Source organism: Athene cunicularia, assembly GCF_003259725.1.
Source record: "Athene cunicularia isolate RWA chromosome 25 unlocalized genomic scaffold, athCun1 chr25_part1, whole genome shotgun sequence".
Classification (NCBI taxonomy): Eukaryota; Metazoa; Chordata; class Aves; order Strigiformes; family Strigidae; genus Athene; species Athene cunicularia.
Window position 1 is genome coordinate 423,539 of NW_020799134.1, and position 12,429 is coordinate 435,967.

The 12,429-nt window shown below is 44.4% G+C and overlaps 2 protein-coding genes across 2 annotated transcripts; one reads left to right on the forward strand and one right to left on the reverse strand.

Annotated features, from left to right (window-relative positions):
- Positions 1-4,314: 4,314 nt before the first annotated feature.
- On the reverse strand, positions 4,315-4,687 carry LOC113488630 (scale keratin-like). Its single transcript, XM_026863911.1, has one exon. It carries the CDS (start codon positions 4,685-4,687, stop codon positions 4,322-4,324), a length of 366 nt encoding a protein of 121 aa, XP_026719712.1. The 3' UTR covers positions 4,315-4,321.
- A 3,587-nt stretch (positions 4,688-8,274) lies between these two features.
- Positions 8,275-8,553, forward strand: LOC113488724 (scale keratin-like). The gene has a single exon (XM_026864024.1). The coding sequence runs from the start codon at positions 8,275-8,277 to the stop codon at positions 8,551-8,553; it is 279 nt and encodes a 92-aa protein (XP_026719825.1).
- The last annotated feature ends 3,876 nt before the right edge of the window (positions 8,554-12,429 follow it).

A 12,429-nucleotide genomic window follows, 5' to 3' on the forward strand; every position in this document is an offset into this window, starting at 1 on the left:
AAAAAAAAAAAAAAAAAAAAAAAAAAAGCCTGATCATAAGTCTTAGACACATTGCTCAGATGCTCATTTAATTGATCCTGTGCCTTGGCCTGAACTTCTCGTAGCGCGTAATGCCAAATTATAGACAGTAGAAGAATCTAAAGGAATCAATGGAACGCCTGTCATTAATTGTGACGGAAATGAATTAAAATGGTTGGTAAAAGCCCTAAGGACTCAGATATTTTACGTCCGCACAATGTGCACGTCACGGCACAATGTGCAGCATCCACCTCCCTTGTAGGGGCATAACACAAAGAGACAGCCTATGGACTGCCCAGCCGGGCAGGCAGTGTAGCCACAGCTGTTCTGCGTATCCTCCAGTTTCGTTCCCAGCTGTCCTTTGGGCGAATTCCTAGAAATCCATTTATCCTGGAAAGTTTTAAGATGAAAGAATCTCACCAGGGTGTAATCACAATGTGCTACCAGAGGATTTGAAAATCACCCTAAATGTGGAGGAAAACAATTATAATAATTGAACTGGTGATGTACTTCCGAAAGTTGTTTCGTGACTAAGAGGCAATGGAAGCACACGGAGCGTAGCCCTCACTTCCACAGGTCTAAGAAACCGTATAAAAGCGCTCACAACCCCACCCTCCTCACTCCGCTCCTCTTGGTTTACTCTCCTCGGTGCACTTGGTAAGTTCAGATCCCGTTCTCATCGAGATTCCTTTAACTTGGGACTAGCATTCTCTGATTTGTGACAGCGGTAGAAGTTATTTTATCCTGTATGCTTTTAATCTGTATAGTAAAAAAAAAAAAAGTGTGGGCACTGATGAATGAACATACAAATATCATTGGTAAGGTGCGAAGCAGTTTTGTCTTCACATAAGAGAAAGGAACAGTTGTACTTCTTCGACTTTTTTTGTAAACGGAACAGAAGTTTTCTTTCGTTCCTTGGCGATAGTTAACACTGACATTTTGGTTCATGGGCAGGATTGTATGTTACGCAAAGCGCAATTGCCTTTTTGACGGAAAGGGGTTGCGATAATGAATACGGACAGGTCCCATGAACTGCTTTAGTCTCTCTGAAGTCACCGGAGCAGCTCTGATCTGAGGATTTAAACCTTAGCTCTTCACCGGGCAGAAAACTATTTTCAGTACCTTTGCTAAACCTGGCACTAATGTTAGACACAGCAAAAGGACGAGTTTGCGTGCCAAGATCACAGCCAGACAAGGAGGCTGACTTGAGTTCTGTCTGCTTCTGAGAACTTTTTTGACAATGCCGTGTGGGACTCGGGTCAGACGTTGGGACACCTACACGTGCATACCCTGAGGTGCAGAGTAGCTGTCAGGACTGACCTCAGCCGCCCGTCCTGGGAACTCGGACACCAAACGCTCACAAAAACGTACGTTTGGATGTATATCTGCGAGCTGAACCTCCTCTATCCAAAGTCAAGAAATACGAGGTCTTACGTTCAGTTTTAAGAGGAGAGACTAAAGAATAGAAACTGTGTCTCGCAGTTGAATCCAACAAGGAGGGAGCACAGAAAGGGGCTGGATAAAAGAGAAGCCAAAATCACATCCAAAGGCTGAGGGATTTGGTTGCTCGCTCTTTCCAAATCCACCACACCCATCCCACCAACCCGCGAGCTGAGCTTACCCTTTGCCCGCTGCTTTCTTTCAGGTTCGCCCACCTCCCTCCACCACACCAAGATGTCCTGCTGCTACAGCTACCCGTGCTACAGCCTGTGCTGCTCACCCTGCTACAGGACCGTGTGCTGCTCCCGCACCTACAACTGCTGCAACCCCTGCAGCTACCGGACCCTGTGCACCTACCTGCGCAGGTATCGCAGCAGAGACTGCTGCAGCTACGGGACCACACGCACCACCCGGTACTACTACCCTTCCTGCTGCAACTACAGCTACAGGTGCTGCTATCCTTGCTGCTGAACCCCGCAGCGATATCCCTGCAACAAGAACCAACCCCGACCCGGCAAGCGAAGACGAATGGCAAATCTCAGAATATTTACAGCGAGCCCCTGTGACAGCAGCTGATGTTGCTGAGAACGGGGAGCTCGGCTGCTCCCCAGAATTTCTTGGCATTTGTATTGTTGTTGTACTTTCCGTCTGCTTCTCCCCGTCTTTCTCAGTTGTAAGTTCTCTCTCTCGACGTTGTCCTGCATTTGAATCCCTTTACACCCCTTCGAGTGGGAGCAACGATCTGCAGCTCATCTGAAGATTCTCACAGTTGCTGCCGCGGCGTCGAAGGACTTTTGCGCAGAATTAGCTTTTGTGTCATCTGCATTTTCAATAACTTGCTTCCAGCAAGGTGCCGCAGTACTGTATATTGAAGAAGTGTTACAGCTGTCTCTCCTTTGATCTGGATTTACAAGTACCTGAGGGGAGAACAACACAGCTTCAACAAAAAGGAATGTTTTGTGTAGCATAGTGCAGTGACTCATGTTCTGTACCTCTTTCCAGTATCCCAAAACTATAATCTTTCTGTATTCATGCCAGCTCCTTTTCTCATTGCTTTAAAATCTTTCTGCATTAAAAAAAATAAAATTTAAAAAAAAAAAATTCCAGTCGTCTTCTTTACATGAATATACCGAAAGGACTTTCTGTCCCTAATTCTGACAAAGCACTTCATACCCTTCCACATTCAGAGCAGCTGATACCAGTAAATATATTCTTTTCTTTCCTTCTATCCCTCATCAATTTGAGAAATGCCACAATTTCCTTTCCTTCACTTAACTGAAACTATTATCAGATTTAAGATTAACATATTTCAGCATAATAGGGCTGTAACAGTCTTTATAATGATGGTTTTAAATGGGAAATAATTAGTCCCAGGCCTCTATAGAAAGTACATAAAAATGTTCAAGCGAGCAGAATATTACCCTACTCCTGGGAACCAAATTCAAATGTTCTTGTTCCAGAGTCATAAATTCCTATCGCATTCCGATTTAACAGACAAATTTCATTACCAGACAGTGGAACATAAGGAAAAAAAAAAACAAACCACACAACCTATATTAAAGGCAATGAGAAAAGTGAAAAGTGTCAAGGAGGTGAGGGAAAAAAAAAAAAAAAAGTGGTGACTTTTCCTGTCTTGATGCTGTCCTTGAAAACTCAAAATGCTGCTTTGATCTTCATAAAGACACAGGGTGGAACAAAATCTATTTCTACAGGTGTGGTTACAATGATTCACTAAATCCAGGGACTAAAGGCTGGAAGACGGAAAGAAAAGTGGGGGAAAATGAAAAAAAAAAAAAAAAAAAAAAAAAAAAAAAAGTCAGGATAAATAAACCAGTTGTGGCTTTGCTTTCCTTCCGAACTGTGGGCTCTGCGTACGCTGCCCTGAATTGACAGACAAAACCACCTTGCTGCCGTGTCTCGGAGGGGCTGGCCGATGAATATCCATTTCTTCTACCCAACTATTTCCCACTTCTCCACCATGGAACACTTCGTCTTTCAACCCCGATCTTTCCCTTCCAACCTGGCCTGTTTAATGATTCGATGATAATATATAAAACACAAACCTATTTCAAAATTTAAAAGCCTGGTGAGTCCACACGTTTGCAGTTGCTTAGGACCTCTTCAATATCAGATGGCAGCCAGTGATGGATCATGTCTCAATCACATCGCAATTAGCCCAACAGCGGCACTAAATTATTTTAAACAAACCATTTATGTGGATTACACCAAGAGAAAGCCCAGAGCTGCAGAAACACGCATAACCGGAGACAGAGCTGAGGTTTCTTGCAGCTACAAAAGTCCGTGTTTCTCAGCTTGAAGAGGGCAAGACTCTCCAAAAAAAAAAAAAAAAAAAAAAAAAAAAAAAATCCTTGAGTACACCAAGTTAATAACTTTGCCGCCCGATCTGTGCGTTGTTATTGATTTCAAGATGTTTAAGAAATGCGGGTGAAGAATGAAAACCAGAAATACGGTATTGATGCGGATAAGTTTTAATATGAGCTAAAGGCAGATACATTTTCAACGGCATACAGAACTGAAAGACTACATTCCCGAAGACACATTACACCCTGCCCGTACCGCTCGTTCAGAGCTAATGTTTCGTACGTCGCTGCAACAAACATGAAAGCCGGTTTACAAAGGACTTGCGCTATCAAGGAGAAGCAAGCTTTTGATCGAGAGGAGAGCTCGGGTGACAAGAGAGGAAGCAGACACAAAGCAGAATAAAGATAAATCATCGCAAGCACTTCAGCAGCCGTGCGGGGCACTCGGAGGCTCCCGCGGATGCACACCAGGAACTGCTGCTGTCAATCCGTGCTTGCCAGAACGGGGTTGATCTTCCTTTCAGGGACGGTTCTCGCTGGGTTTAACAGGAGTAGCAGCTCCCGTAGCCGAACCTTTGGCCATATCGTGAACTGAAGGGGTAGCCGTAGCGGCCAGAGTAAAAGCCTGGGTAGCCATAGCAGTCCCCAGAGCCATAGAAGCCCCTATATCCTCCATAGAGACCCCCATAGCCATAGCAGTCCCCAGAGCCATAAATGCCCCGGTAACCGTACAGACCGCCGTAGCCGTACCGGTCCCCGTAGCCGTAGAGGCCCCGGTAGCCGTAGAGGCCCCCATAACCCCGGTAGCCACAGGGGCTCCCGCAGTCGTAGCTCCTGTAGCTGTAGAGGCTCCCGTAATTGCAGGGAGAATAGCAGTCATCGTCGCACTGGCTTTGGAGGAAAGTCATCTTTCTGCGATGGAGGTAAACCTGAAACACAGCAGCGGGGAGGAAAGCAAAAGGAATAAATACTTCCAGTGGCAGTAGCAGTCTCAAAACCCAAAGACTTCTTCACTGGCCCCATGAGACCAAAGACAGAAGTAAAATTACGCCCAAATTCCTCAAATTTCTACTTACATCTAATTTCTATCTTTTGGGGTTTTTTTTCATTCCCCCACTGCTGTTAAACCATTTTATTTGTTTCCTCTCTTAGTGAGACTGGTGAAAGAACTGACTGTAGAATACACCTGGTACAGCTCGAAACTTCCTCGCTGCTGTTTCAGGATTATTTCTTAGAGAATACTGTTAGGAGCTAACAATCCTAAATTTCGACAATCCTAAATTTCTTTTTAGAAAATCAGCTTTGCATCGAGATCTCCATTCCCAAATCCTTCAAGAAAGCTTGAAGCGTGCGCTGATACCACAACTTTAGCTTTTAGGTCCGTGCTCGCTCCAAGTCCCATTTCAGCACTTCACACCAATTTTCATCGGCATCTGGAAATGCTGACAGCCCACGCAAGAAGCGATGGGGCGTTGAGACACGTGAGAACGTCTGCTGCCCTGCCAAAGAAACCTGAAGGACCTCCCTTAAAATAAAATAAGATTTGGGGAAGAAACCCACCGAGGGCCATTTGGGGCGGGGGGGGAAAAAGAACCACCAGGGATCGTTATCGGGGAGCCAGATACCCCAGGTACCAACGGCACCAGGAAAGTTTCGGCTTTAAAACTTGAACCCGCCGGTTCCTGCGACGCGGTAAGCACAGGTACAAGGTACAGAGAAATAAATTTCAGAGAAGCCGCGATCCTAACATAAATTACGACGACGAATTTTCTAATCCTCACGGAGAGACTGAATGGAGAAAAGGCTTACCGAGATCACCGGGAGGAGGAGGAGGAGGCAGAGAGCTGATGAGGAGCCTAAAACTCTGAGCCCTTTTTATACTGTTTCTTTGCCCGCCTGGCTTATCTAAGACGCCCTGCGTATTCAAAAGGTTTGTAGCCTTATTGGCTGGAAAACAAATTTGCCTGTACACGTCATATCTTCAATTAATATAATTTTCTTCATTGTTTGGGATTATTAGTGTGTTCCCAGCCTCCCATGTCACATGTATTACAGGTTTCTTTCATCTTAAAATTTTCTAGGCCAACTACATTCCTGATATCATTTTATTGTCTTCACTCTCCAAAAAACTGAAGTTTATTTTCGTATCATGCAAAAGCATTTATAAGTTCCCAAAGCCACTGGAGAGGGAGAAATTGTCAGTAAAAAAAAAAAAAAAGGAAAAGCTCCCCACACGTTTGAAAACGCCTGTCGTTCCCTAGAAATTCTGATGTACTGAGGCACAGGCTTCACGTTTAAAGGAAATGTAAGCACGCATTTAGGTATTTTATATTAAACGCCATAGCAATTTCGGGAAACAGGACCAGCACGAGCTGCAAACAAATCTTAATTGCATTCCTCCAAACTGTTCATCTGGCGAATAAAAGTCATGCTGCTGCACGAGCAGAGAGAACGTTTCCAGCAGAAATGCGACTATAGCATTGTTTGCAGTTTAGTTCACTGGAGGGTTTGACCACGAGTTCGGCAGAACAAAGTGGAGAATGCAAGTCTGAACTTGGCCTGGGAAATAATAAATGATGAGTATATTTCGTGAGATGTACTACATGCCGTTCTCCGAGGAACAACGTGAAAAGTTCTTTGCAGCGAATCAACCACACGTATCCGATACGGTGCAACAACGCCGGAGTTTACTGCAGAACTCCTTGTATGACCTTCACCTAATTTCTGGCATTAATTTGAATATAAAATAAGGATAATAATGAGCAAGCAGGATGTTGAGGCTTCCTCAGAATTTTGAATACCAAAGCATTTCATAAACACTCATTAATGTTTTCAATTTGCAAAGTGTTGCAGTATTTAAATATTAATAGTTTGTCACCGAAAGACACCCACAGGTTTAATAACATGGTCACTTACAAGACACATTAAGGTTTCTAAGTCCTAATAAGGCAATGTGTTATATGTTTGATGAAAGTCAGAAACTATACAAGAAAAAAAAAAAATTCTTCGAAAATAAGAAGAAATATTTGGGAATATTCATAAGGCAGCTGGAAAGGTTCTCCAAAACCCCTGTTGTGGAACCTGAGACAAAAATCAAACAAAGCTGGTGGCAAGAGATTCCCCCCACCCCCAGTTTTACTGAGCAGTGCGTAAAGGTCATGATGATGCTGAATAGGAGCGCTACGAAGTTTCGGCACACCAAAGAAAAGCCTACTCCTTTTCTCCCTTACGTGTTGCGCCACAGATGCAAAAGCCAAGCGAACGGAGCACCTACGAGCAGATTGCGCAACCGGTAATGGTCTAAACATCTCCCCAAATTATTCCTATCCGTCTAACTACAAAGAATCCTGGACAATTTTACTATAGGAATATGCTCGGCCCATTTCTTCTCGTTTTAAGATTAAAGAAATTCTAAAGGTATTACGTGCGCGTCGTAACACCAAACTTTGAAAATATGAAAATGGCCGACTCCAATTACATCAATTGAAGGAATAATACATGCAGGGAGATATGTTGTATAACTAGAAACTGGGTTGAAGAAGGTATATATACGGACCTGCAGCTCCGAGATTTTATTCCCTTCTCTTGAGCTGCTCCCACCGGTGAACCAGGTAAGTCCATACTGACTCTACTCTGTACGTATATTTGCGTGTATATGCGTCTAAATGTTTGTATAAATGTATGTGCGTGGATGCATCTATATATAAAAAAAAAAAAGGCACCGGTGTGTAGATACGTACGTGACATATTTGACGTGTGTCTACGTCTAGGTCCAGACGCTCTGCGAGCAATTTCTTGCCGGTTTTGGAGCTAATCCCAAAATAGAAAATTCTCCACAACATCAGAAAACTTTTTGTTCTTCCTCTGCTTTTTTTTTAATAATACGCTTTAAAGCACTGAAAATGTGAAGTTTCCTGCCACAGTTTGGAAGTTATAAGTAATTGCCGGTTCCTGGCTATTTTCACTGGGTGTTGGAAATTCAAATCCTTAGATAAAAACCTTAGGAACTATTTACTATTTTAAGGAGACATCCTGGAAGACAATTCCTCCATTTCGTTGCATTCTTTTTATCCCTCGTTGAGTGGCACGCTGTACTACTCAACTCGTAGTTGAATAGGAGATAAGAGGATGCATATGATTGGCTGGTGGTCTCATCCGAATAAGCATCAGTGCCTGAACTGGTATAATTTTCTTCAATTTATTCTAATTTCTCTAACTTCCGAGATGAAAGAGTTCAGTTCTCAGTTGGTAAAAACCATATTTTCTATGCATAGTCAAGTTGAGGGGAAAATAAATAAATAAATAGAAGAGTTGTTTGGGATTCAGGAGATTAGAAAAAGAAATGAGCTGGTTAAGATGAAAAAGATCTGCAAGAGGGAGTAAGTTGCGTGTCATCAGCTCTGTCTGAGCTTTGAGCTTGTCCTCCTGCTGTCATCAGCCCATAAACTCACCTTCCTTCTGGGTGTGTGTTTCAGGTTACCTGCATCACCAAACGATGACTTTCTACAGGGACTTCTGCGAGGACGGGTGCTATTCACCGTTTGGTTATGAAGACCTCTATGGTTTTGGCGGCCTGAATGGCTACCGATTTGGGAGCCAGTATGGCTACTACCGGGACCAGTACCGATACGGCAGCCCATATGGCTACAGAAGCTTTGGGGGCCTGTATGAGAACAGAGGCTTGGGTGGTTATGAGGGCTGTTACGGGTATGGAGACCGGTACGGCTTTGGGTCCCCCTTCTCTTTTCGATTTGGAAACAGATACAGCTATTGAATCTGTTATCCAGCAGAAATAGCGACCGAGAACTGAAATGCAGGACACGGATCCATGGCTAAGATTACGGCGCTGAGAAACGCCGAGCACCCACGCCTCCCTCTGAGTTCAGCGGGACACGCGGGTGCCAGGCTGCATAAAACTACCCCTTACGTAACCCTCTCTAATATCTCCTGTTTCTTCAACTATTACTCTAAAGGGCAATTTGAATTACAGCAAGTACTGAGGCATCTTTCCCGCGTGTTGATGGAGTAAAGCGAGACTTTGAGGCGCTTTTTAACTTAATTCACAGCCACTTTGTCTTGCCATAGTAATAGGAGTTTCTGCAACCACGAACAAGTCCACATGGCTCAGCTGTAAACCTCACCAAAGATGACATCTCGCAGAGAAGCTCCTGGTATATATCCATGCTGTGCCTCAGCTGGCAGGGAACATGATTTACAAGCAACTCTGTGAGCAAGACACATGCCTGGACTGTCAAACTCCACCATTTCCACCGGGACAAAGCATCATTCATCATCAGAAACGCCCTGCTTCCTGAAGACCCTTTTGTAAAATTGCAAACTTATTCTTTCTGTTACTCACTGCTTCTCATTTTCATTAAAATTACTCTGCTTAATAGTATCAGATGTTTGGTCTGCTTCTTTTGTCCGTGCTCACACACCACTGTAAAGGGACGGGCAGCACCGCCACTCGAACCGACCGTAAAATATGAGGGAGGTCTAGACTCCAGATGTCGAGAGAGTATCACCACGTCTCCATCTGAAATGCTCCAGCCTCAACTCGTTTCCCAGAGTAGAAAGAAGTTCTACCTTACTTTAACGAACCTGTGACCCTGGGTTTACTTCTCCAGAGAAGGGCATCACTTGACTGCCTGTATTATCAAACACACACACTCCTGGAGCAAAAAAAAAAAAAAAAAAAAAAAAAAAAAAAAACAAACTTCCAAAAGCAGGAGATTAAGTGGAAATCTCGTGGTCTGCTGCAGAAGGATAGCAATGGCACTCAAGGTTAAAGACACCCTAGAGAAAAGACCAAAGACAATCAAACCGTGACCACCTGCTGGAAAGATCATCTCCTTTGCAAACCGAACAGCCAAGTTATTCAGGGAGTTCCTGTCAGCCTCTACCCTGTCACTTTAGCAGATTGAGTGTTCTTGATTCAGATTTATAATATTCAAGATTATAATCTGGCGTGGAACAAGGTGGTTCAGCAAGCACAGCCTAGACAAAACCGCACGGATCCCATGCAAGCCCAGTTGTACATCAAAGACATCACCAAGAGTCAAAAATCTTGCTGCGGTAGTGACTGTTGAGGGGGCACCTCTGGGCTGATTTGCAAGACATACCTTACGTGGCTACCCTTTCCCTTCCCATGGTGGCCACACTTCCACATTCCTCACCTGACACAGCAAAGGGGAGGAAAGGGTCAAGAAAATCACTATCAGAGCAGACTGGAGAGGCACTTTCTCAGGGCAGAAAAACAGCTTTAGTTAGCAGAACAGTCCCTGAGCTGTAAATTGTTATTCTTCCAGTCCAAAGCCCATTTCTTTACATCCATGTCATCTCTTTGACTTAAACCATTTGACCTTAAACTGGACCACAGCAGATGAGCCCCACAGATCCATTTCCTTGTCTGGAAAAAAAAAAAAAAAAAAAAAACAGCCACAAAGAGATGGGCCTGGCTTGCTGCCTGTTTGCTCAGATCTCTCTGTGTCCTAGTTTAAGCCAGAGCAGGATGCCCCAGGAAGAGGATAAGGGCAGCAACCTCCACCCTAGCCTCCTAGAAGGGCACGTCGGCAGTAAATCAGTACAGCCCTTTGAAACTGGCAAAGCTGTTAAGGCAGCTTTAGTAATCCTTCTGCTAGCTGCTGTCAGCAGAAAAAAAAAAAAGGGCTGGGTTCCCCAGGGAAAACATTAAGAAATGGTTGAGTCTCCCAACGCAATAAATTCGGCTTATCTCCGGTGGATGCCCTCTGGCACGCAAGGCTTTTCCCACCCGCGTGTACAGTGCAGAAGGGCTTACAGAGAGATGCACAGGAGGAGAGACAGAATAAGACACGGGAAGCCGAAGATTTGGGTGAAATTTTCAGCCTGCCCAGGGTCCTTTGGTGGCAACTTAATGTCAGGTCTGCGTCCGCATTTGCCAACACAGCAGTCTTTATGTTGTTTCTTCCCTTCACCGCATCCCACTCGGTTCGTTACCGGAGGCACCACCGCTTCCGACAGCGGGTGCAATCACACCCGATGCCTGGGGAACGTGGCCCACGGGCTGTAATCGCCTGTCAGCCCCAACCTTCCCAGACTTGTCACCTGCCTCCACCACACTGCCTCAGAGCCGCCCGGGCACCACCTCGCTTCCCTTTATGCTTTGAAGATGCCACTGCTGTCGTTGTGACTCCAACGTCTGTACACGCCGCTGAGCCCTCCTCCTTTGCTCTCCCCCTGCTCCAGGGATCCAGGATCTCCTCCCCCGCTGCAAGACAGCCTTATGCAAACACCAACAATTTTTCACCTGACTTGCCCCTACCACAGGGCGCTCTCAGCCTTTAGTTACCATCCAGGGACTGTATCATTTTATTACGTATTTATTAAAGAACATCAGGGTGATTCAAGAAGTCCCAAGTTATTGCAGAACTGGGGTTCAGGCCATGCCCTGGGCCCCCCCCAAGCATCAGCCAACAGCACCGATGCTCAATTCCCAGTAGATCCATCCTAACATCTCAGGGAGCTCCAAGCTTCTTACACCTGTTCAGGGGTGTGTGAAGAGCATTTTCGCCTTTTCATAGGGTTTTATACCCTGAGGCTTAAGAAAAGTTGGATGATTAGAGGAACTTTGTGGCTGCCTGCGAGATATTATCATACTAGATGACAGATGGCTAATTTAGCTAACAGAAAACTGACTCCTGTAATTTTATTTAAAGTCCTGAATGCCAGTCTGAAGCCGGATGCATTTATTGGATGCATGTGGGAAATTATCAATTTAAATGCACCTTGTGAACAACCCACACATGAGGCATGCTGCGGGACATGTCTCCAAGCACAAAGATTCACTGCAGGAGCGAGAATCTTTTTTAAAGGGTAAAGTTATCCCAGACGAGAAATCGGGCCCCTGACTATTGCACAAACTGGACTAGAGCATTTTGAGAAATATTTCTTAAAGAGGGCAATATTACAGCAAAAAAACTTTTAAGAGAAGGGGAAGTGGGCCACACATGGTAGAGTAAAAATGCCCTTAGTAGAAGCAACCAGGGAAACGAGAAGAATTCCAAAATTCACCATATTTAGACGAATATTTTCAGCCCATAATCCAATAATGGACCTGAGAGACAATGACAATGGTTGTGTTCATGACATCGGTTGTTTCTTGGTAAGATACTCAATGCTTTGATATCTGAAGATATCGACTTTACATCAGAGAATTTCCCAGGAGTAGCTTTTCTATCAAAATGAATAAAAGGTGTGTTAAATCGTTCCATAGAAATCCTCTGGCAAAATTTCCTAATTTTACCGACACTTGGTGTTTTTGTGGGAACTGCAAGTCTCGACTTATTACAGGAAAAGTGCAACTTGAAAGGCCTCAAGAATAAACTCGGGTTCGTTTCCAAATACACTATTAGCATAACAATAAAGATTTCTTCAGCTGGCTTTTGAGGTCTGGGGGATTTCTCGTTTGTGGGGAAGGATTACGTGGTTGGTGAGAACCTGGTTTAATCACCTGGTCTAAGGCTCACCAACAGTCAATTACACACTAGTACAACGCCTGGTCAACTTTGTTTTCCTTACACGGAAGGATAATAATTCTCCAAAGAGGGACTACTATGAAATAATCCGGCGTTCTCGTGTCAGCTTGTGATACTGAACAGTAGCGTGGCTG